Genomic DNA, 22,957 nt, shown 5'->3' with positions numbered 1-22,957 from the left:
TAGAGCTATACAGTACACTGTATTATCAGATGATGACGTGGATTCTAATCAAATGATTGGTTGAGAGCGTACACATGACCAGGCATTTATTTTGCCTAACAATTAATTTTGATAATGACCGGTCATTATCAAATGCTAATGACCGGTCATTAGTCAAATCATGTTATAAAGCATCATTTTTTTAAAAACAAATACAAAATAATCCTATACAACAAATAATACACATTCTAATGCCCTTACTGCTGTATATTATTTGTGCACTGACGTACGTCCTCCACTGGATCTTTATTTGCCCGACTAGGAGAGTTCCAGTGTGGTCCTGCCCCTGTCATTGCTGTCAAACGAGGGCTGGTAAACCAAGGACACGACACCAGGTATGAAAGTTTGATCACTTCTTCTCAGTAGGGAGTTGACTTTACGATCCTATTCTTACACGAGCTACTGAAGATTGTGGTATCTTTCAAGTCGTAAACTTTGTACGGTTATAGAACTCTGATGACACTGCTATGACTATGCAAATTATACTATTTGGAAAATGCTGATTCGAAGGGTTGATCGAGTTGATAGTAATAAACCACGATTGGTCGAATCAAAGGTAACAAATTGTCTTGATTTTTTTTATTGTCTTAATTTCTTCTTAGATGAAGGCAAGGGAAAGGAGACAATGTAAGCTAATCGCCCCGACCCAACAACAAACACACTTTGTTGTTAAGATTTGGTTCAATAAATAAGTACTAGTTCCAGGATCCGAAATTATTCATAAATTATGTCACTGGAAGCTTGTCGTATATCCTTATTGTGAGATGAAAGAGCATTATGTATGATTTAGAACCTCTTCTTTATTTGTTCTGCTGTCCCGTTGATCCGATTGAACCCCAAACTCTTTAAAGGCCGTCTGTACTAATTTGGCTAGGAGGGATTAGACCACCCAGGGTGGTCACTGACAGGTGGCTATCTCATCAACTCAGCTCTCAATTACATAAGGAAAACAGGATCATGGGGGACAAATTGTCACCGATTAGACATTGTTTTCTATAACGAGGGAGCAAGTAGCTACAAGTAGTGGTGCCTGTTGGTCCCCCCGTGATCCCCTTTTTCTTATGTTAATTGAGAGCTGATTTGATGAGATAACCACCTGTCAGTGACCTTGCAGGGAGGTCTAACCCCCTGGCCAAACTAGTGCAGACAGGCTTTAATATGACTATAATTATTCTCCAGGTTCGTCTTCGCTGAGGTGAATGCTGACAGGGTCACGTGGGAGGTCAGGAAGGGGCGGCACAACCCCAATGACCCCATGTCAGCAAAGTTCAAACACATCAGCCTCTCCCAGAACTCCGTGGGTAGGAGCATCAGCACCAAAGCCGTGGGCAGTGATGCAAGGAATGACGTCACATTGGAGTATAAGTTTCCTGAAGGTGAGTTGTGGGGGTTTATTTCGTTCAAGGAACATGAGAGTTCCCAGAGACATTAATGACGAGGTGAGATGTGGGGGCTTATTTGGGATTATTAGCAGTGTTCCTTTGAAATGTACAGTACCTATTCATGTTATTTCGTTGATTTCAAAAAAAATATTTGAAGAATGTTCTTGTACAGCGCTCATATCTTTTGGACTTGACACTTACGACGCTCCAAGGCCTCGTCTTATAAACAGTTGCGATTAATCGCGACTAATTTGCGATTGATTTATCGCAACTATGTACATAACAGATAGGAGACTGCAAACTTGCGATTGATTGGAGGACCAGCAATTGATTTGGATCAATTGCGGTCTTTATTGGACGGTGACCTGGTTAATTACCGGCTTAAATAGAAAGTTGAGTTCTGGTCATACAATTGCATTGAAAAAAGAAAAAGTTGATCATGTAGCATATAAGTATTGGACCGTCCCAGCGGATGCAAGAATGTATCTCGATTGCCGCCATAATTTTTTTTCTTGATATTTTCGGTACTAAAATAATCCAAAAGGAATGCACTTCAAATGCCGTCGGAATCTTTGGATTGTCGCTCGAATGTGTCTCGAATGCAATTGGAACGTTCCGATCAGAATGCAAGAATGTCCCGAATGCACCTCGAATGCACTTCGAATGCCGATCGAATGCGGCTCGAATGCAATTGGAACGTCCCGATCAGAATGCAGGAATGTCCCGAATGAACCTCGAATGCTCTTCAAATGCCGATCGAATGCGGCTCGAATGCAATTGGAACGTCCCGACCAGGCTGATTGCCGCCGGAAAAATGTATACAAATATGAAATATAGAATCTGAGGCAATGTTACCGAGTCCCTTTAACCCTACAAATGCTTGTTCAGATGTGCCGGACGCGGAGGCGATTTCTTAGTTGTGTGGTGTGCGGGGTGGTGTGTACTGCAAGGTCCTGGAAACATCGAAATGATAATAAATTTGGCCTAGTCTTGGTAAAGTAACAAGCACTGTACACAGAAAATGTATACAAATATGAAATGCAAATCTACACAAACATGTGGTATAACAGACTGTTACTTGTCATATTTAGAATATGAAGGGGTTTGAAGAGCCATGCTTTTAAGGGGACATTTTTTATCTGATGTTCTTCCACACTTGCATAATAACAATGATAATGCTCACAAATTATCTTCTACCTCTCCCCAGAACTCAACCTTCTCTTTAAGGTTTTATTTCGTCAAAGATGTGGGACTGGGGTTATGTTTGAGCAAATTACTCTAGCATGTAAATGTTTTGACTGACAACAGATATTGCGATGTGACAGGTACTCAAACCCCTGCGTACCCATACATTTCTCCTCTTTTTATACAATTTTAGCTGTTTGTCACGAGGTAAAACGGAATTCTGTCTATTAGATGTATTTCATAACAAGACAGATTGATAAGAAAGGGTAAACTACTTTCAGGAATATTCACAAAAATGCCGGATATTTGCTTTAAATTTCTTTGTTTTATCACCAAGTGCAAAATATATTTGGATATTCGTATTACACAGGGTCTGCTGATGAACGTGCGGCGGTCATGAACGCGGTCAACAAGGGAATGAGCCGCGGCGTTTACCGCGAAGATGGGTCCGTCGACGATGTCTTTGTCGTCGTCGATGAAATCAGCAATGTTTGGATCGGCGAGGAATTCAGCATCCGGATCAAGACGACGAATAAATGCGACAAGGATCGTACAGTCTTCATGAAGATCAACGTGGAAAGTTGCTATTATACAGGTATGTGACGTTCACTTTATAAACAATTCATTTCGGCTTCCGCAACAAAATTTACAGGGCATGTTGGCATGTTGTCCGATCAATTATGCCATTTTTCTGTAAACCACGAAGACCAACAGAAGGTACAAATCAAACTCATTATATATAAAAGTTTTAATTGAGTGACTTTGGGAAGGGAGATGGTAAAAAATAATGAATTAATCAGCTTTGATTGACAGTATACACAGTCTGAAAGATTTAATTGAGATGTTTATTCGATCTTCATTATGTTTTTGTACAGTGGCGTTTCCAGGGAGGGGGGGGGGGGGCGGATCCCAACCCCGAAAAGATGATAACCACAATTTGTTTTGCTCAAGGAGGGGGGGGGGGGGATGTTGAGAGAAAAAACAATATATATATATATATATATATATATAAATATATATATATACATATATTGGTAGTGCTCCCTCCCCTGTTGCGCCAAAAAAAAATTTGCATACGATCTCCCTCGAAGCAGTTCCCCCAAATTCACAGCCCTGTATTGGTATGTTTAGTTGAAATAATGGTCTGCGAGATTTTCGAATTTCCGCCTCCCTTCCCCCACCCTTTTGGAAAAATATAGATCTGCGCCTTTATTTGTAAACCATCCTTGGTGTGTTTTGAGAATATGTTTAAAGAAATTCAGACTAAAAAGGAAATATAAATAATGTTGTCATCTTCTTTGTATTTGTTTCTCAGGCATTGCTCTGGAATCAATCAAGCGGGAGAAACTGACTTCTAAGATCGGTCCCGGAGAAACGATCGTCAACGAAATCGAGATCAAGGTCGATGACTACCTTGGCAAGATCGACGACCAGGGCTTACTGTCTGTCTTCGGCATCGTTTCTGTCAAGGTGAGAACTGATATGGACCTACAGGGCTGTTAATGTGATCCCCAAATCGCTAACAGGAGTTACCGACATTAATTGATAGTTAATCGGAAGAATAAGAGTGCCGTAACAAGGGAATCCCGTCGGCCTTTTCGGGGCTTTCTAAGTCGGTTGAGGTTGGGGTTCGGGGTGGGGGCGATGGCTGACGGCCGGCCGTAAAGACATGCTTTTCAGGGTGGGTACCTAACTTTTTGTTTTTTTGTTGGGGGGGGGGGGGGGGCATTTCACTCGCTTAAAAAGTTAATGCAGTAGGACGCCCCTTTAGATACTCTGTATATGCATGCTGTTCAAGAAAGTGTTTTGTAATCCAGAACCACCATGACCGTAGGGTTCTCAGGCTTGGAAAGGGCGCGTCTATATTTAAATCTGTACAAAAAGGTTGACCCACTTTAAGCTGTGGGCAAGCACCTTCACCCAACAAAAGGGTGTATTTTCATGGCAACACTTTATAGGGGACCCTAGTTTGACAATTAAAAGCCCGTCTGTACTAGTTTGGCCAGGGGGATTAGACCTCCCTGCAAGGTCACTGACAGGTGGTTATCCCATCAAATCAGCTCTCAATTAACATAAGAAAAAGGGGACCATGGGGAACCAACAGGCACCGATAAGCCATTGTTTGCTATATTGAGGGCGCAAGTAGCTATAAGTAGTGCAGTGGGGCTTTAAACCACCTCTGTAGAACCGTCTTTTTATAGAGTGCAATCTAATTTTTATCTCCTCTGTATCTCTTCCTGAATAAAAGGAGACAAGCAAAACAGCCACTATACAAGACGAGATCAGACTCAAGATTCCTGACCTAGAGGTCAAAGGTGAGGTCAGCGGGTCAGAGGTCAAGCTCGCGGTAGAGTTCACGAACCCTCTTCAAAAGACACTGATGGACTGCGAGTTTGTGGTGGAAGCTCCTAAACTGGTCAAACCATTCACAGTTAAACACCCGTAAGTGTGTTTGTTTGTTTGTTTTATTTCCGAAATCCATATATACATACAAGTTTATAAAACACATTTCAAACGATAAGAAAGTAAGTAAATGTGTAAAGTATAGACAAACGGTTGGATAGCCCATTCGTATCGAAAAAAGGAAGAAAAGTGTTTAATAGTGTAAAGTTTACAACTCACTCTATTTCAGGAACAGGAATTTTTAAAAAGTGATCAGAGACATGTAATAGTCATGTTTATTTCCCCTGCATATAGAGATACATAATGTGTTACAGTCTCGACACAAATCAACGATCTAAGTTATTTTGGTTTCTGGAGAAAGCTTTATGACATACCCATTTGTAATTACCTGTATGCCAGTTCGTTGTCTAAGTTCGGACATGTTTCCCAGACATGTACTAGTAGACTGAAAATACCTGCTAATTTTCCGATCGCAAGACGATGCCGTTCTGGCGATCTCCGTGTGGTAAATGTTTGCCGTTACAACTGCAAAACATCCTGCGGCGATAGGAATATTGCAGCTAACTACAGTCTGCCATTACAAGTTTTAGGAAGGTGTCTGAACTTTAGACACCAAAACTGTCACAAAGCAGGGGCGTCGATTTCTTTTCATGACCGGGTGGGACAAAATGCGAGGAACGAGGGAAGTGTGACGTAATGAAAAAAAAATCCGCATCATCACCGCTCTTACATGTTACATGGGGGGGGGGGGGGGGACTGCCCCCAAGCCCGAGTGAGTGAGAGGGGTGAAGGTGACGAAAAATACAACCCCTCACAGGTTTTTGAAGTTTTGTTGTATTTCAAAATTATATTCCTTAGCAAAATTATAGTATGAAAACAAACAATATACTTTTTTCACACTTCACTTTTCTATAATATTTACTTGTACATTTTGAAGGATATTATGCGAGGGAGCATAGCTCCCGAGCGCTATTCAACTTCACTTGAAATGGTTACGACCTTTTCCAGAGAGCTGAAAATCCCTTGTTTTCCGAAATTTGGAAACCTTTTTACTTGAAATATTGTATTGAAAGACGCTTTGAACATCTATACGATCTATCAACCTATATCCTGGACTCGGATGGTAATTCTGAACTTGAATTTAACTGGATTTTGTATTTGTCAACTGCCCCGCCCATTTTTGGATTTTGAATATGGCGGCAATTGCACACAGTACGTCATACGCTGGGAAAGCTGGACATGAACTCCCAACAGTTACGAACTTTAGAGGTAAGCCAGTGTTTGTTAAACATAAAGACATCCCAACGATTGATGATAAAGTGATTACAAATGAAGAGATTTTCAAATGTCTCTGTAAAAGTGTGCGTAGCTGTGATATCAAAGGAATTCAGAAAATCGGAGGTCTGTGGAGACTGTATGTAGAAAATCAGGACAAGAGAATCAAGATCATTACGAATGGACTGAATGTACGGAATGTAAACATTGCTGTGTATGACAAAAACCCATTTCTTAGAGATGAAAATGAAAATAGTCTTCGCCTTCTGATTAGGGACATACCACTATCTGCCCATGACTCCCTGATCATTGATGAACTCGAGAGACTAAAGTACAAAGTTTTGGGGACTGTTAGCTACCAACGCCTCCGCGTGGATGGGCGTTTGACAGAGTGTCTAACAGGCGACAGAGTTGTGTATATTCAGCAACCATCAACCCCCCTCCCCCGAATCATGAACTTTGGCCTTTTTAAAGGCAAGATCTTCCACTATGGCCAACTCCCGTCAACTACGAGACCTAAAGCTGTATGCTCGAGATGTCTGAGCGAAGGTCATCATCGCTCCCAGTGCAGTGGCCCTGTAGTGTGTCGCCGTTGCAATCAACCAGGACACATCCAGCAAGACTGCACCAGAGATGATACCCCAACAGCTCCGTTACATATGCAAGATCCTACTAGTAAACCTGACACCCCAGCTATACCAGCAGCCGAAGCCGCAACTGCCCCACACGTTCTAGCCAGCATCGAGAAACTCGTCGCATCTGGAAGACAACAAGCGACAATTGAATCGTCTCACAACTACCCATCGCACCATGACTACCAGACGCGCGCTCAGTCAAAGATTACGCAATTTCTGCACGGAGATAGTAGAGAGTCACCCCATGGAGCCGTTGAGAGAGTCGAAGTAAACAAACCGGATAATGTGTCATCCTCTTCCGCTAACAAGTTTGCTCCTCTCTCTAGCAATCCTGATTCCTACGTTTCGCCCTCACGTACAGATGCTTCAAGCAATGTCTCTTCATGCGATGTCGATGACGGCAGCGAAGAAGAAGCCTCCGAAATATCTTTGGAATCACCCGAGTTGCCAACACGCCGAGTGAAAGATGATACAGATAAGAGTAAAAAGAGGAAGCAAAAGTCGACGAAAAAACCACCGAAAAAAAAATGATAGATATGTCAAACAAACTTATTTCAATTTGATTTTTGTTATACAATCTTCCTTTTTCATGTAAATGTCGAATTGTCATTTCTTAAGTTTAAACGTTCGTGGTCTTAGAAATAAGGAAAAACGAAGTCAAATTTTCAGATGGTTTAGACATCAAAAGGGACACATATTCTTTGTACAAGAAACTTATTGGACAGCCGACATTGAAAAAATTGTGAAAAGTGAGTGGCGTGGGCCGTGTTATTTTTCGCACGGCACAAATCACTCCAAAGGAGTTGCTATACTATTTGATGAACACCTAGACATAGATGTCACTAGTATAGAGCAGAGTGATGATGGAAGAAAGTTGTTACTAAGAGTTAAAATGGGAACCCTTTTATTGACAATGGTAAACGTATATGCACCAACTAAGAAAAAGCAAAGAGAACGGTTTTTTAGAAATCTGAATACTTTCGTATCAAATTCTTGTGAAAAGTACGAAAAATCTAAATTAGTAATGGCAGGAGACTGGAATTGTGTACTGAATGTCAAGAAAGACACTATACATGTTCAGGGAACAAACCGTTCCTATTACAAGAAACCGATAAATTTTAGTAGATTGTTAAAGAAATACGAATTGTGTGATATCTGGAGGAAAATAAATGTTAATACTATTCAGTTTACCTGGAGAAATAAATATCTAAAACTTGCTTCAAGATTAGATTATTGGCTGGTCGATAAAAGTTTTTTAGGGAGAGTTGTAAACACAGATATCAGACCATCAATAAGAGCTGATCACAACGCAATTTCTTTAAAAATCAAAACAAAAACTGTTCAAAAGGGTCCAGGTTACTGGAAGCTGAACAGTCGTGTTCTGTCTGATGACTGTTATCATAAAAATATTTGTGATGTTATTAGTTCAATGAATTCTCAAAATATGAGTCCCCTACAGAAATGGGAACTTTTGAAAATAAAGATACGTGAATTTACACAAAAATATTGTAAACATAAAGTTGCAGATCAAAAAATAGAAAAGGGTTTTTAGAAATGAAGCTTAATGTATTACAAAAATGTATTGATAACCAAAGTGGAAATAATGATAATGAAAACGAATATAGGGTCATAAAAGAAGAGCTGGAAAATATATATAAAGTAGAATCTAAAGGAGCTGGTATCAGAGCTAAGGCAAGATGGATGGAAGAGGGAGAAAGAAGTACTAAATATTTTCTTAGCTTAGAAAAGAGAAATGCTAGCAGAAAAAACATAAATCAGTTGAAGACAGGAAATGGGAAAAGAATTATTGAAAAACAAGACGAAATATTGAAAGAAACCGTTGATTTTTATAGTAAGTTGTATACTAAAGAAGATATTGATGTTAAAAATGCAGAAGATTATATTTTTTCTCAAAATATTTCATCTCTCTCTGACGATGAAAATAAAATATGTGAAGGTTTATTAACACACAGAGAATGTAAACAAGCTGTATTCGCAATGAAGAAAAACAAAACTCCAGGCTCTGACGGAATAACCGCGGAATTCTATCAGGTGTTCTGGAATGAGATCTGTGATATTTTAGTTGCCGCTCTTAACGAGTGTTATGCTAATGAGAAAATGTCGGATACTCAAAGGAAAGGAATAATTACTTTGATATACAAGAAAGGGGATCATCGGGAGCTGAAGAATTGGAGACCGATCACATTGCTGAATAGTGATTATAAAATAATTGCAACAGTGCTTGCAAAACGTTTTCAAAAAGTAATTGGTAAAATTATTCATGAAAACCAGTCGGGTTACATAAGAGGTCGTCTGGCGGCTTGTAATGTAAGACTTACTAAAGATATCATCGAATACATGACAAGGAACGGTAAAAACGGTGCTCTTATGATGGTAGATTTTTCTAAAGCCTTTGATGTAATTGATGTAACTTTTATCAAAAAATGTCTGAGTAAATTTAATTTTGGACCTGTTTTCCAGAAGTGGGTAACAATTTTATACACAAATATTTCAAGTTCTGTAATTGTAAATGGTTGGTTATCTGAAACTTTTAGTGTTCTGAGAGGAATACGCCAAGGGTGTCCCCTCTCGGCCTTATTGTTTGTAATGGCCGCAGAATTAATGGCAAATAAAGTGAGAGAAAATAAGGAAATCAAAGGTCTAGATATTGATGATAAAGGTATTGATCTGAAATTGCTGCAATATGCAGATGACACCTTATTTTATATATCTGATATAAATTCTTTTGAAAATATTTTAATCGAATTAGAGGTTTTTGGCAAAGTTGCAGGACCGAAGTTAAATAGAGAAAAGACTGTCTTGATTTGGATTGGAACAGCCTGTCAACGATGGTCGCTAACTTGTTTTGGTTTACATTGGACAGATGGGCCAGTAAACTACTTAGGACATCATATCGCACCTGATCTGCAGTGTGCTTTAAAGATTGATTGGGAAAATAAATTAGAAAAAATGCAAAAACTGCTAGATAACTGGAGAAAAAGAAACCTGACTTTGTTTGGAAGACTGACTATTATTAAATCACTTGCAATTAGTCAAGTTATACATTTAATGATTGTTGATACAATACCGTCTACCTTTTTGATAAAACTTAATAGCCTGATATTTAAATTTCTTTGGAAAAGTAAAATTGAAAAGGTAAAACGATGTATTGTTACTGAGGATTATTGTGAAGGAGGAATACGAATGATTGATGTTAAAAGGCAAATGTTTAGTTTTAGGTTGAAGTGGCTTGGGATGTTTTTAGATAATACAACAGGAAATTGGAAAGATATGTGTAAACATTGGTTTGACTGTTTGGGAGGGCTGCATCTACTCCTCAATTGCAATTATACTGATTATACTTTAAATCTCTTAAAACTTAGAAACGTCCCACATTTTTACATAGAAATATTACATGCATGGTACCTCATAAACAAATACACATCCGCTGAATGTCAGACACAGAAGCATGTCGACGAAAATATTTTATGGTATAATCAAGATATTGTTTTTGAAAAGAAAATGTTATTTTATGAAGACTGGTATAAAAGTGGTATTATATACTTAAATGATATCTTTAAAGATGGTACTTTTGTTTCAGTAAATGAATTATTTATCCGCCTTAATACTAGAAGAAGTAAACAATTTTTGATTTTTGACTATACAAAGCTACAAAAATCAATTCCAAAAATTTGGATAAATGATAAACATAGGGTACCTTTGGTTTTCAAAGACCATAATCTCTCTATCCCCCACTTTGTATTTGGAAAATCAGTTAAGCCTGTTAGTCTTTTGAGTAGTAAACAGTGGTATAATATGATCAGTTTTGAACAAATTAAAATAAATAAATGTTGTTTGTATTGGGAAGATGTCTTGCAGAAGGACGTTAAATGGTCTTCTGTTTTTAATAGGAATTTGATTGGGATAAAAGATTTTCGTCTACGAGAATTTAATTTCAAGCTTTTATATAATATGTTACCAGTCCGTAACAATCTGTTCAAGTGGGGTCTCGCATACGATAACCTTTGTTTAAAATGCAAAAAAACTGAAGATGTGCTTCATGCTTTCATTTCATGTAAGGCAAATGAAAGGTTCTTTAAGTATTTAAAGGACTTAGTTTTACGTGCTTTCAATCTTAGAATAGAGATAGATATTGTTTTATTACTCAAAATGAATTCGCAAACCGAAATCGATTTGATAATGACTATTGCTTTTTGGTCGATTTATAAAATGATTATTTTTCGTAATAAGTATGGATATGATAATAGAGATTTGAGTTTGATTTACTTATTTAAGAGAGAAATGACTGACAGAATAGAAATAAACGAACATTTGAAAGTACAAAATATGAAATTTCCTGCGAACTTGCTTAGTTATATTTGAGTAAATAACTTGTGTATTATTGATGTTCCATTGATTTGCTAAATTGTAAGCAAAATTATGTTACTGTTTGAATATTGAATAAACACCTCTAAGAGGCAAAGAGAAAAAAAAAATAGCTCCCGAGCCAGAAGAATTTTGCATTTTTATTTGTCTAAACGCTGCACTCATGGCCCCTACAAGCCAAATAGTGTGTCGCAGTGTTTAGTCAGTATTTGCTGTACATTCTTTTTTTGCACTTTTTCAAAATTTTCGGGGGGTACGATCCCCCCCTACAAAAATCGAGGGGGGACGTGTCCCCCCGTCCCCCGGGATCGCCGCCCCTGTCACACAGTAACATAAATTTGGATGTAGATCTAATAGAATTCCTTCCTAATTATCCAAACAACCTGATGAAATTGTTCTGCAATTTATTTCATTTTTGTTTCCAGGAACATCCCGGCTGGTGAGAAGATCACGAAGGAGATCACGTTCAAGGCAAGAGGTAGGGGTAAAAAAGATGTCCTCGTTGAGTTCGACTCCCAATACCTCAAAGATGTCACTGGATCCGTGGTCGTCGACGTCAAGGAGGCATAGAGGCTCGTTCAAATATGACGCGGGAAACCCCCGAATTAAAATAAACCTAGGTGTTTTTTTTTTTAATGTGTAAATGAATAGCGAATGAGCGCAACACAGGTCATTTGCGTATTCAATGAGCTCTGTGCTCGACTTTAAGTTGGACTTAACTATGGCAGGCCATTCATGCCACTGGTTGCTCTCACTATTATGATCTTTAGATAATATTTTTTCCTTCAATAATGAACTATCAACAACAACAAATTCTGTATATTTGCGACCTTGATTTGTAAGTCCCTTGAGAGACCAGTGCCAATAACTGGCGGGGGCAAATAGTGGCGTGAACGATCTGCCATAGTTAAGTCCAACTTAAAGTCGATCTTAGTCTTTGTGAAACACTCCCAGGAGACCGACGGCTTTATGTCTTCTCCGAGGGTTTTGGTAATGATTATTAATGCCTTACCAAAGGGCACGAGCGCATTTACTTTGTTTCGAATCCGGGACCTGCCGGTTACGAGACCACTGCTCTATACCTGTGATACACTGCGACACATCATCATTGTTGTCGCTCTTCTTCGTCATCATCATCATCACCTTCATCATCATCATCATCATCATCACATCATCAGCACTATCGTCATAACAATCCTATCCATCGTCGCTCTGACATCATTACCTCAAGTAAATAATCATAGAAATATTATGTGTATGTAAATATAATTTGTTTTAAAAATCAACATGTACATTTATGTGTGAATATACTTTTATCTTACAAAATTTACAATGCAATGTATTTGAAATTTGATTTAGGTAAGGACGCCATAGTTGTATTTTCTTTTTTAGCATTTATGTAATTTCGCGGAAACATGTTGGTCTTCCACTGTATTTTTGGGTCAGAAACAAATTTCCTATAATTTTAGGATTTCAAAGTTCTAATGCAAATTATATTTGTTGTATATGAATATCGAAATTTCTATATATAATTTGTATTATTATCTTTTACAAGCCCGGTATAAGCAATATCAGTAATTTTGGGACTTCAATTGTACACTGAGCTGCTTTTTGTCTCTGTAGTAGGTGGCATACCAAATCATTATTTCAACTTAAATAACTGAGGTCACATTTTTCCGATAAATAGAAAGTATAACGTTACTTTGATTAATTGTATGCCACCAGGTGAATTTTTACGCTGAATTTATTCTTTATATCCTCAAATTTAATGATTTTTTTTTTAAACAGAAAATAACAAAATACTGTTTATACGAAAAAAATTTGTGTCGATCATGATTGTCTAATGTGTCAATTTGTTATATAAAATCAAATTATGAAGTACTGAAATAAAGAGCTTGGCAGGTCTTTTTTCCAGAAAATAAAAACTATGTGTATGGTATATCATTATCAAGGAGTCCATTTGCATAATTTTGAATAATTATTAAAAATTTATTATCACGTATTCCCTTTGCTATGTATACAAAGCATAAATAATACAAATATTATATGTAACATATAAATGAAATAATCGAATTATTTATAACAAAGGTGATTTATTCATACAAACACAGATACAGACAGCCTATTGTATTTGGTGGCTTCTACATGAATACACTTAGAGATGAATGACAACATTCTAAAAAGATAATAATAATAATCTGGATTTATATAGCGCTGAATACGAAATACCGTCTCTAAGCACTTTAAAGATATTATTACCCCGGTCATCGGATTCATTCACGCTCAATGTGCACCATCTCCACTATATGGGGAGTGTTCCTACCATATGGTCACCGTGAGGGCATATGGCAATGTCTTTCACAAAAGCTTTCGTCATCCTACCAGGTCCCCATTTCTCTCCTGGGTATGGAGTGGCAAATGTAGATTAATGCCTTGCCAAAAGTTGTTAGTGCCGTTTCGGGATTGAACCCACGACTTAAAATAAACGCGTTACAGCAAACGTACGTATGAGACATATTTTATAGTAGAAGACATAATATATCACGAATGCCACAACAAAATCAGTAAGTTCATCCCTCTATATCTATTCATCTGCCTCTACGTATACATATTTTTCCTTTCTATACAACCAACTATCTAATCATTGTGATAATAATAATTGTGATCGTGAAGGAAATGAAAATATTTTCTACCGCATTAACGTCATATCACTGATGGTCGAAGATACAACGATACACTTACTTTAACTGACTCTTGATAACCACATTCTGATAAAGAAAATAATGGTATAAACAGTAACAGTAAAATACAGAAATATTAATACTAGTAGTAACTACTAACAAAACTACTGCTACTACTACTACTACTACTACTACTACTACTACAGTGTACTACTATTGCTATTACTACTTAAACTACTCCTACTACTCCTACTACTACTACTACTTCTTCTACTTCTTCTACTCCTACTACTACTACTCATACATGTGCATAGGCCTACTCCTTTTTCTGCTCTTCTCTTCTATCTTCTTCTTCTTTTTCTTCTTCTTCTTCTTCTTCTTCGTAATTCTTATTCCTGCTCTTCCTCCTCTTCCTCCCCCTCCTCGTCCTCCTACTTCTGCGACTGCTTCTACTATTAGTGCTACATTAATATCTTCTCCTAATTTGTGCTTCTTTGTAACTGGCAAGGATTGAGGATTGTGTAGAAGGATATTGCCAAAGCCGTATTTATGCTTTAAGATCGACAATCATCCCGCTTAATTTCTGTGTCATTAGAATAAAGATCCTTAACTCTGAGAAGAAAAAAAATCATGTTGAACCAAAGAGATATCCTCCTTGGTTGAACAAAGAAAACGGAGCATGACATCTCATGTTTTTGTAACTTAAACAAAAATCTAATACCTCTTTAGTTCAATACCTCTTTGCAAACTGCACTGCTATACATGACATTTCACCAAGCGAGAACTTATTGTAAATTTGATAAACAAAATTGGTCTTGAATCCAATACATGGGATTACAGCACCAATATGGAATGTAATATTTCTCAGCACCTGAACCTGTCGTTAAAATATGCGTAGTGTTTCTTTGATTATAATTATGAGATAGAAATTGCCTCCAACATTTTTCAAATAAATATTCCACATTAACGATCATTCTTAAAATTCAACTAAATTTAAATGGCAGGGTGCAGGCGTCTTTTCCCCCCTCCTAGTATCAGTAGCCGGCAGGTTTCCCGCCTTTTCTCGGGTCCGAATAGGCATGTATTTCGTCATCTGATCGCATGATAGCCTGGATAACAGCGAATATTGTTTTCTGCTCAGTGAGGTCGTGGCCGAGTGTTGTTAGTTGGTCAATCATGTCCTATAGTATAGAAATACAATGGAAGTAAAATATGAAGAAGAATTAATAATATTTAAAGGTAATACAAAGTTTTGGGATATTTTGAAAATTGGCTGGATAGCGTTTCTTTACAATTTTGATATATTTGGATGCCACTGTGGATGTATTATCAGCACTAGAAAATTTAGCCCCTAAAACACTTTTGCTTTCGAGTAAAATTGAATATTAAATAGCGCTTACGGCCATACAATAATAGCCGCGACCATGAACATATCAGAATATGTAGTTGTGATGTATAATTTCCAAACGGAAATACCCAATCGGTCGAGTTTAGTCAAGAAGCATTGTTTTAAGGCTTAATTAATATCTTGACCTTAAGAGTGAGCTATACAACATAAAGAGTTTATTATTTACAATTTCATAACTTTTGACTCAATTTCAACCGCGACAACGATTACGGAATATTGCAGGATCGCATATGCTTCTAATATGTTAATTTGAACCAAATTCATTACCCCATACCAAAACTTTGTATTTACGCCATTATAATTAAGGTTTTCTGCGTACAACAGAAAACCCAAATATGGTATTCTGTCATCAATATTCTTCTTCAAACACATAGGCTTTGAAAATTCTCGCAGACGTGGGTGTTACATAACATCCTCTTTCACGTCATTATACAATTTAAATATATTTATGCCATACAATGTGGGGAACGTTTTGGGATACAAACACTTTCGAGCGGCTTTAAATCGTTTTTAAACCCGGCATTTGACTGCGACACTTCTAGACCCAGGCCTCTCATACCGAAACAAAACATCGAGATTTAAAATAAAACGTTGTACTTACCTGATCGAAACCACTCTCGTATATTTCAACTATATCAGGTCTAAGCTCAGCGTGTATGAGTTTTCCATCTACTGCTTGCGAGAGGGGTACCTCACCTAGCATCGTGCTGAGAATAACCTGACGGATTATAAGGACAAAGATGAACCGTAAGGTAAGAATTTAATTTGGAGAGGGAGTATCAACCGCCGTCCCTCACCAATGCCATAACGATTGCATTAAAGTATTAAAGGAAGATTAGTACCTTGACCTAATAACCTTTCTAAAGAATGAAGGGTAGTCTTCAATCATCATGAGGTATGATTAAACTGTGACGGAGCCAAATCTCATCACAATGACAAAATACAAGTGTCTTTTACTTCGGGGAACAAGATCTTTTTAATATTCACGATATCGATTCACTGAACTTCATCAAGCTTCAATCTATCATATACCCAAACATTTTTAAAGGTCAATTTAAATGATTTCTCTTTTAATTTCATGATGATATTTTTATGTCTCGGTATATTTTCAGAATTTAGGTTGGTCGATAAAACGATAAACGATAAACTTCCCCTACGGAAAATAGGGAGCTGAAATTACTTCATCGCTATATGCATCATTTTTTAAATGAAATACAAATAGCATTAATATGGTTAACCAATATTACACATTATAAATGAATTCAATGAACAAGTACAAGATTTCAAACGTACTAAATAATCAATATGAGCTTCGGAGCCTAATGTCATGTCGTTCGTATCGACTTTAATTACTGCCTTAAAATATTAAAATATTGATGTAAATATTGATGTTAATAATGATTGATTATTATTAATCTTGTCCTTATTTTGATATTTCTTTAGTTCATGAATTAGTAGTTATGTGAAGATGAAATGCGCTATAGAAGCCTAGGTTATTATTATTATAATCAATCTGATCGCTTATTAAAGGGGGACCTAATTAACGTTCAGCGCGCGCTAGCGTTCGCAAAACAGACCGAAGTTCTCCTCACGCTCTGGTTTCGCGTATGTTGCACGCACATGAATACTGCGGTCGCGTCCGTCCTAGTCGAATTATAGCCGATTGGCCCCGAGTCAGGCCACGGGAAAGACACGTATAGTCTCGTCATACACACCCCCTTTAAATGTGAGCATTTTGCATCTTAATTTAATCTCTTACCCAAGCATTCACTGTGATGATTTTCTTACTCCCCGCACTTCCCTCGACCAGCTGAACGCGGCCTTCCCTGTCGATGACGATGGACCCACACATTGCCGAGAGAGGGCGTTTCCCGGGCCGGGCATAATTTGGGGAGGCTGAATCATAGCTGAAGTCTGACATTTCGTTGTTGTAGATGATACCGGTGGATCCTGATCGAATCTTGCTACCAAATCTGTAGGAAGGGAGAGGAGAATGGTACCAAAAATGTTACCAAATCGACCAAAAATATCAACCTTGGGCAATTTTAATAGACGTGTTCACCACCCTTTGACATTTTCGCACGTGTCAGTGAGGGGCAGGGGCATTGAAATTGTCCTCAAGTTGTTGTTTAGAAAGTCTTTAATTGCGATGGTATTTTCAGCTGATCTAACATGGAATAGTCTCAGTAAATAAATCACACGTGACCACTTTTGACCAATCATTTGGTTAGGATCTAGGAGTGAGTCGTATAAAACCACTTTGATCAATATTACAATCTACCAAATAGTAAGGTAGAATGATAATAAGAGAGAGAGAGGGAGAGAGAGAGAGAGGGAGAGAGAGAGAGAGAGAGAGAAAGAGAGGGAGAGAGAGAGAGAGAGAGAGAGAGGGAGAGATGGAGAGAGAGAGAAACAGACAGGTACAAATGTTTCATTACCTGTAATTGACTGATGTAGTAGAGGATACTGCGTCCCCATTGGCTGCAAGTACGTTCACGTGACTCGTACCGCCTAGGGTGGTAGTAATTTGAGGCATGACGTTGTAATAGCTTGAGTTCGTGGAGTACACCCGGTTAGTAGGGATGGATGCCGCTATTTCACGGGCGTAGTCAATAGATGCGAGTGCATCTAATGCCTGGTGGATATCGGAGTTTGAACAAGACACTATATTAGAACAAAATAATGACAATGACTGACGATCAAATATTCAGAGCATGTATAAAACAGAAAACAAATGTGTGTTCCCAAGCAAGCTAAAATGAAAGCGCCTCTAATATTTCTCTTAAGCGCTATCTGATGTATTTATGTGCCGCCTCCGGGCCCCGTCTTATAAACAGTTGCCATAAATCGCAACTTATTTTCGATTGATTAGAGGATCCAGGATATTGACTACTACAAAAAACAAACAAACAAAAAACAACAATGAAAAGAAGCAAATACTCAAAAATATGTTTCGGTTGCCTGCAGTTGTGAGGGTTTATAATGAGACACACCGCTATGTAGACCCCCCCCCCCCCCCCCCACTCTGTGTTATTTAGGATACGCGTATGCATGTTCCCTCCCTTTGAAAGCACCACCGCCCCCCCCCCCCCCCCCCCCCCCTCCCTAAGTCCGAGGTGTGCAAAGTCAATGCGGGCCGATTTTTTTTGTGTTCTACTAGCCGGACTTTGTTGCGTGAAAAGCACCCCTTTACCGGAGATTTTGGAAACATGAATGCGGTCCCTCTGTTCCCGGAGAGGGAGGGGCATGTAGACTAACCTGTTGTACACCAGGAGTTTCTTCGTCTCCAGTCCTACTTCTTAGACCAAAGCCGAAGCGACTGGCTTCCAGGAATCGATGATAGGTTCTCACCAGGTTCGGACCGGGTTGGAAGTCTTCACGTGTTAAATTAAATGCTGCGAAAACAATCATAACGTTAATTGTTTACAACATAATTTGATTGTTTAGTGGTGTGTTTTTTACCTGACTGCTAAGAAGCCATAACTGCTTGTTAGTAAACAACCAGAGGATCGACGGCTTTAGGTCCTCTCCAAGGGAATTGGTAATGAGGATTAATGCCTTGCCATAAGGCACTAGCGCGTCGACTTGGTTTCGAACCCGGGTCACCGAATTACGAGACCACTGCTCTATCTACAGAGCTATCGCGCCTCCTAATTAATCCCAGACACAAAACCCGGATGGGTTCAAGGGGACACAAATGCTAATAAAACAGACACATCCCCAAATAAACCGACTCTAAACGGATCCGAAACTGACCTATTCTTAGTCGTTATTGGCTGTATTATTTTGCTCGGTCTGTTCTCTGCCTGGGGCCAGTTTCTCAAAATCGTCATTATGTCTAAGTTCGTGGACATCTCAATAATATTAAATGGGTGTTACCTAAAGCGTTCTAATATGATGTTCACGAACTTCGACTTGTGTGATATTAATAACAACTGCCACATATTCATGACAAATCCTTTCACAGCCAATGAGATGTAAGGATTTCAGTAGCTTATAATAAACATCGTATCCTCCTATTGATATAAAGTTTCATGAAACAGGGACCTGGTTTCGGGGTCGAGGTGTGACAGTGGTATATCCTTACATGACATGACGTTGACAATGAACTGCAGTACTGCACCACCAGACGGCGATGGGGGCGCTAGTAACATCATACCATCACGGATCGGGGATGTCAGGGCGTTACCCGATCTTGTTGAATAAGAGCTCAGATCCCGCAAGGTTAGGATACCACCTAAAATAGAGATGAAATATTATATGTTTTGATTCAGAAAAATGTTGAAACCATTGATGAAATCGAATCAAATCAAAAGGGTATTTGATAAAGTGCGCTTTCCTTGGAGATTAAAAGCGCTGCAAACTGTGCTTTACATGTGTTATATTCTTCCCCTCCTCCCTCCTTTCTTCCCCTCCCTCCCCTCCTTCCCTCCCTCCCCTCACTCTCTCTCTCTCTCTCTCTCTCTCTCTCTCTCTCTCTCTATACCACCCTCTCTCCTTCCCCTAGTATACATCCTGGACCGTTTCCGTGTCGCGCGCCCAATTAGCTGAGGAAATAAAACGCCCTTAACGCTGAACCGGGGACAGTATAGTCCTTGCCTCTCATTCTGTAGTTCTTTTCGACTGTTGTTTTGGGGGATAATAATAGTGATAATATATAGCACTAAATACAAATGTCTCTAAGTGCTTTACAGATATACTACTACCCCGGTCATTGGGTTCAATACTTGCTCGCATACACTGTGTGCACAATCTCCACTCCCTGGGGAGCATTCCAAAAACTGATGAGTGGAGATACCGCGCTGTGTGTGGGATGCGTGTGATTGAAGAATAACAAATATATATAAACGGATACAATCTTGACTATCCCTCCTCACCCCCTCTCTCTCCCTCTCTCTTTTTCACACACACACACACACACACACACTCTCTCTCTCTCTCCCTCTCTCTCTCTCTCTCCCTCTCTTGATAATCGTCAAAGCCTACCTAATTCCTCCACCTCATCGATGAGTTTTTGGGCCGTAGCTCCAGTGTAGAATTCATCAGAACCATTCACTGATATAGCACGCAAAGTGTTTGCCAGGGCGATATTTATTACTAGATCACCTTCTCGCTTTCGGCTCCCATCTTCTCTCAAGTAGATATCCCTTTAAGAGAGAAAATTAAAAAATGTTTGAAGGGAACATTTATTTAGTTGCAGCAATTTCTGTTTCAGATTTTTACCTCAAAGTGGGTGGGTCGTCACTTTCCATGTGTAGAAGCTTATAATTCGCTGATACCAGACTTGGTTGAAATACTAGACTAGTCTGCTCACACCAAGTGAACATCAATGAATATAACCCTCTCCCCCTCCTCCCCCCCCCCCCCCCCCCCCCCACTAATTGAAATAAAATATAAAAAAACGAAATGAAAAGGAACTAAATGAAATGAAATAATGCAACAAAGAATAAAATGAAATACACACAAAAATAGAATTTAGAAATGAATAAATAAAATAAAATAAAATAAAACGAAACAAAACAAAATAAACGAAAGTAAGATAATATAAAACGAAAAAAGATAAATAAAAACATACCAGGCACCATCATAGTCGCTCAAAGGTTTCACTAACTCCATTTTGCGTAACGTGTCCTCGAGATGAGCTGATGCTCGGTAGCCTTTCTCTGCGAGGTCAATGACCGGTGTAAACAGGTCCTCCCAAGGTAGCTTGCCATACTTTTGATGAGCGTCCCATAGACCGCGCACCTCACCCGGAACAGCCGTGGAATTAATACCTGGAAAAAGAATGGGAGAATGTCAAATTGATTTATAATAATAATATTCCGCTTTTATATAGCGCTTAATACATCGATGATGTCTCTTATCAGTATCCCGGTCGCGTTATTTTTTTCTGCGGCACAGATTGGGGTTAGGTGCGTGTTGAGCCTATGGGAAAGTTTAGGGTTAGGGTTAGGGTTAGGGTTAAATCAAGACCTCTTTTAAAAAAAAGCCCCAATCTGTGCCGCAGAAAAAAAATTATGCACCCCGGTCATCGGATTCGGGCTTGCCCGCACACAATGTATGCACATTCTCCACTCCACTTAAGCGCACACTTGCTCTTCTAATCACATTAACTTTCACACTGGGTATCCATTTAACACCTGGGTGGATAGTGGCAAATGTTGATTAGCGTCTTGCCAAAGGACATATAGTGCCGGCGGGACTCGAACCCCGTACATTGTGATCGACAGTCCGGTGACGTATCCACTAGACCCCAACACTTCTACGTATTCTTCCTCTTCATCTTCTTTTTCTTTCTTTCTCTTCTTCTTCTTCGTCTTCTTTTTCTTCTCAGTCTTCTTTTTTCTCTTCTTTCTATCCTTCTTCTCTTTCTTTGTTTCTTTATCTTATTCATCACCTTCTTCTTCATCTTCTTCTTTTTCTTTCTCTTCTTCTTCTTATCCTTCTTCTTTCTTTTTTCCTTCTTTGCAGATAAAGTGCAGAATTCAGGATTTCTTTCAACCACCCGCAACTCCAAAACATTTGAATGCACACGCTATCAATGAAAGTGCCGTTTTTAATTAATATGTATTGAATATACAGAAAATAGCTGTGACGGTGATCCAAGTATAAATATTTGGAATTTAAGGTTAATACTTAGTGTAAATAATTATGATCTATAAATATATGATTTAAAAAATGCCAACAAAATGAACAGTTTGACTTTCCTAATTTGCATAATGAGTGCGCGAATATATAATTAGCTGAAATGACCTAATTTGCATATTTGATGAATATTCATGATTTTTTTAAATTTTTCAAATAAAATATATTTCCATACCAGTCTGATAAACATAGGTTTCACTGATGTATCATGTTCGGTTTTGATTTGATTACCTATGCGCATATTAATTAGGCGGACTTGATTATTTTCACAAAGTTTTCATATCTGAAGATTCCCAAAAATGACTTATTTTTTGGGCATCTGTTTTCAAAACGGTAATAGATATATGAATTTTCTTTTTTGTATTTATTACCACAAAGATGATATTTTAGTGTCTGATAATTTAATTTATTATTTGTGTCCAACAAAGTGATGAATTAAGTTGTCAACTTTGTCGAATTTTGCCATTTTTTCCAATTTGACCATTTTTGGCAGGTTTTTCGGTAATTTTGCGATATCAAAAAAATAGTATAAAATCACAACGCATTGACCGATTTCAATTCTGTTTTTTGTTTTTGAAGCTTTCATAAAGCTTGATCATTTGCAACCATCAAATAACATGTGTTTGTTGTACTTATTTTTGGTGTGCTATATATTAGTTTTTCTTAACTGAGATGATGTAACGAGTGCTAATTTTCTTAAGTATTTTATTTTATTTTGTCAGAATGTGAATCTTTGGAATTCGGTTAACTTATGAAAGAGTGTATGTGAGGAGAGAATTGGGAAATAACGTCTCGCAAGAACTAGTTCCATATATATATATATATATATATATATATATATATATATATATATATACATATATATATTTTGGGGGGAGGGGTAGGGCTTCAAACGGTTCCAAGATCACTTCTCTATCA

General features: G+C 38.2%; 2 protein-coding genes across 5 annotated transcripts in view; one reads left to right on the top strand and one right to left on the bottom strand.

The window, feature by feature from the left end:
• Positions 1 to 13,085, top strand: part of LOC592750 (coagulation factor XIII A chain) — a 30,795-nt gene extending 17,710 nt beyond the window's left edge. For both annotated transcript variants that reach the window (XM_030988431.1, XM_030988430.1), the window contains 6 exons: positions 302 to 374; positions 1,219 to 1,415; positions 2,977 to 3,201; positions 3,922 to 4,076; positions 4,855 to 5,048; positions 11,731 to 13,085. In XM_030988431.1, the coding sequence (XP_030844291.1) occupies positions 302 to 374; positions 1,219 to 1,415; positions 2,977 to 3,201; positions 3,922 to 4,076; positions 4,855 to 5,048; positions 11,731 to 11,875 (989 nt within the window). In that variant the 3' untranslated portion in view covers positions 11,876 to 13,085. The remainder of the gene's footprint in view (positions 1 to 301; positions 375 to 1,218; positions 1,416 to 2,976; positions 3,202 to 3,921; positions 4,077 to 4,854; positions 5,049 to 11,730) is intronic.
• A 1,277-nt stretch (positions 13,086 to 14,362) lies between these two features.
• Positions 14,363 to 22,957, bottom strand: part of LOC100891710 (glutathione hydrolase 1 proenzyme) — a 29,022-nt gene continuing 20,427 nt past the window's right edge. For all 3 annotated transcript variants that reach the window (XM_030988426.1, XM_030988429.1, XM_030988428.1), the window contains 8 exons: positions 20,970 to 21,168; positions 20,381 to 20,541; positions 19,482 to 19,631; positions 18,653 to 18,789; positions 17,833 to 18,029; positions 17,154 to 17,367; positions 15,996 to 16,112; positions 14,363 to 15,167 (listed from right to left, as the gene is read on the bottom strand). In XM_030988426.1, the coding sequence (XP_030844286.1) occupies positions 15,021 to 15,167; positions 15,996 to 16,112; positions 17,154 to 17,367; positions 17,833 to 18,029; positions 18,653 to 18,789; positions 19,482 to 19,631; positions 20,381 to 20,541; positions 20,970 to 21,168 (1,322 nt within the window). In that variant the 3' untranslated portion in view covers positions 14,363 to 15,020. The remainder of the gene's footprint in view (positions 15,168 to 15,995; positions 16,113 to 17,153; positions 17,368 to 17,832; positions 18,030 to 18,652; positions 18,790 to 19,481; positions 19,632 to 20,380; positions 20,542 to 20,969; positions 21,169 to 22,957) is intronic.

This window comes from Strongylocentrotus purpuratus, unplaced genomic scaffold, assembly GCF_000002235.5.
Source record: "Strongylocentrotus purpuratus isolate Spur 01 unplaced genomic scaffold, Spur_5.0 spur5_scaffold_17, whole genome shotgun sequence".
Classification (NCBI taxonomy): Eukaryota; Metazoa; Echinodermata; class Echinoidea; order Camarodonta; family Strongylocentrotidae; genus Strongylocentrotus; species Strongylocentrotus purpuratus.
Note: the sequence above shows the minus strand (reverse complement) of the source record. Positions and strands in the feature narration are given on the sequence as shown.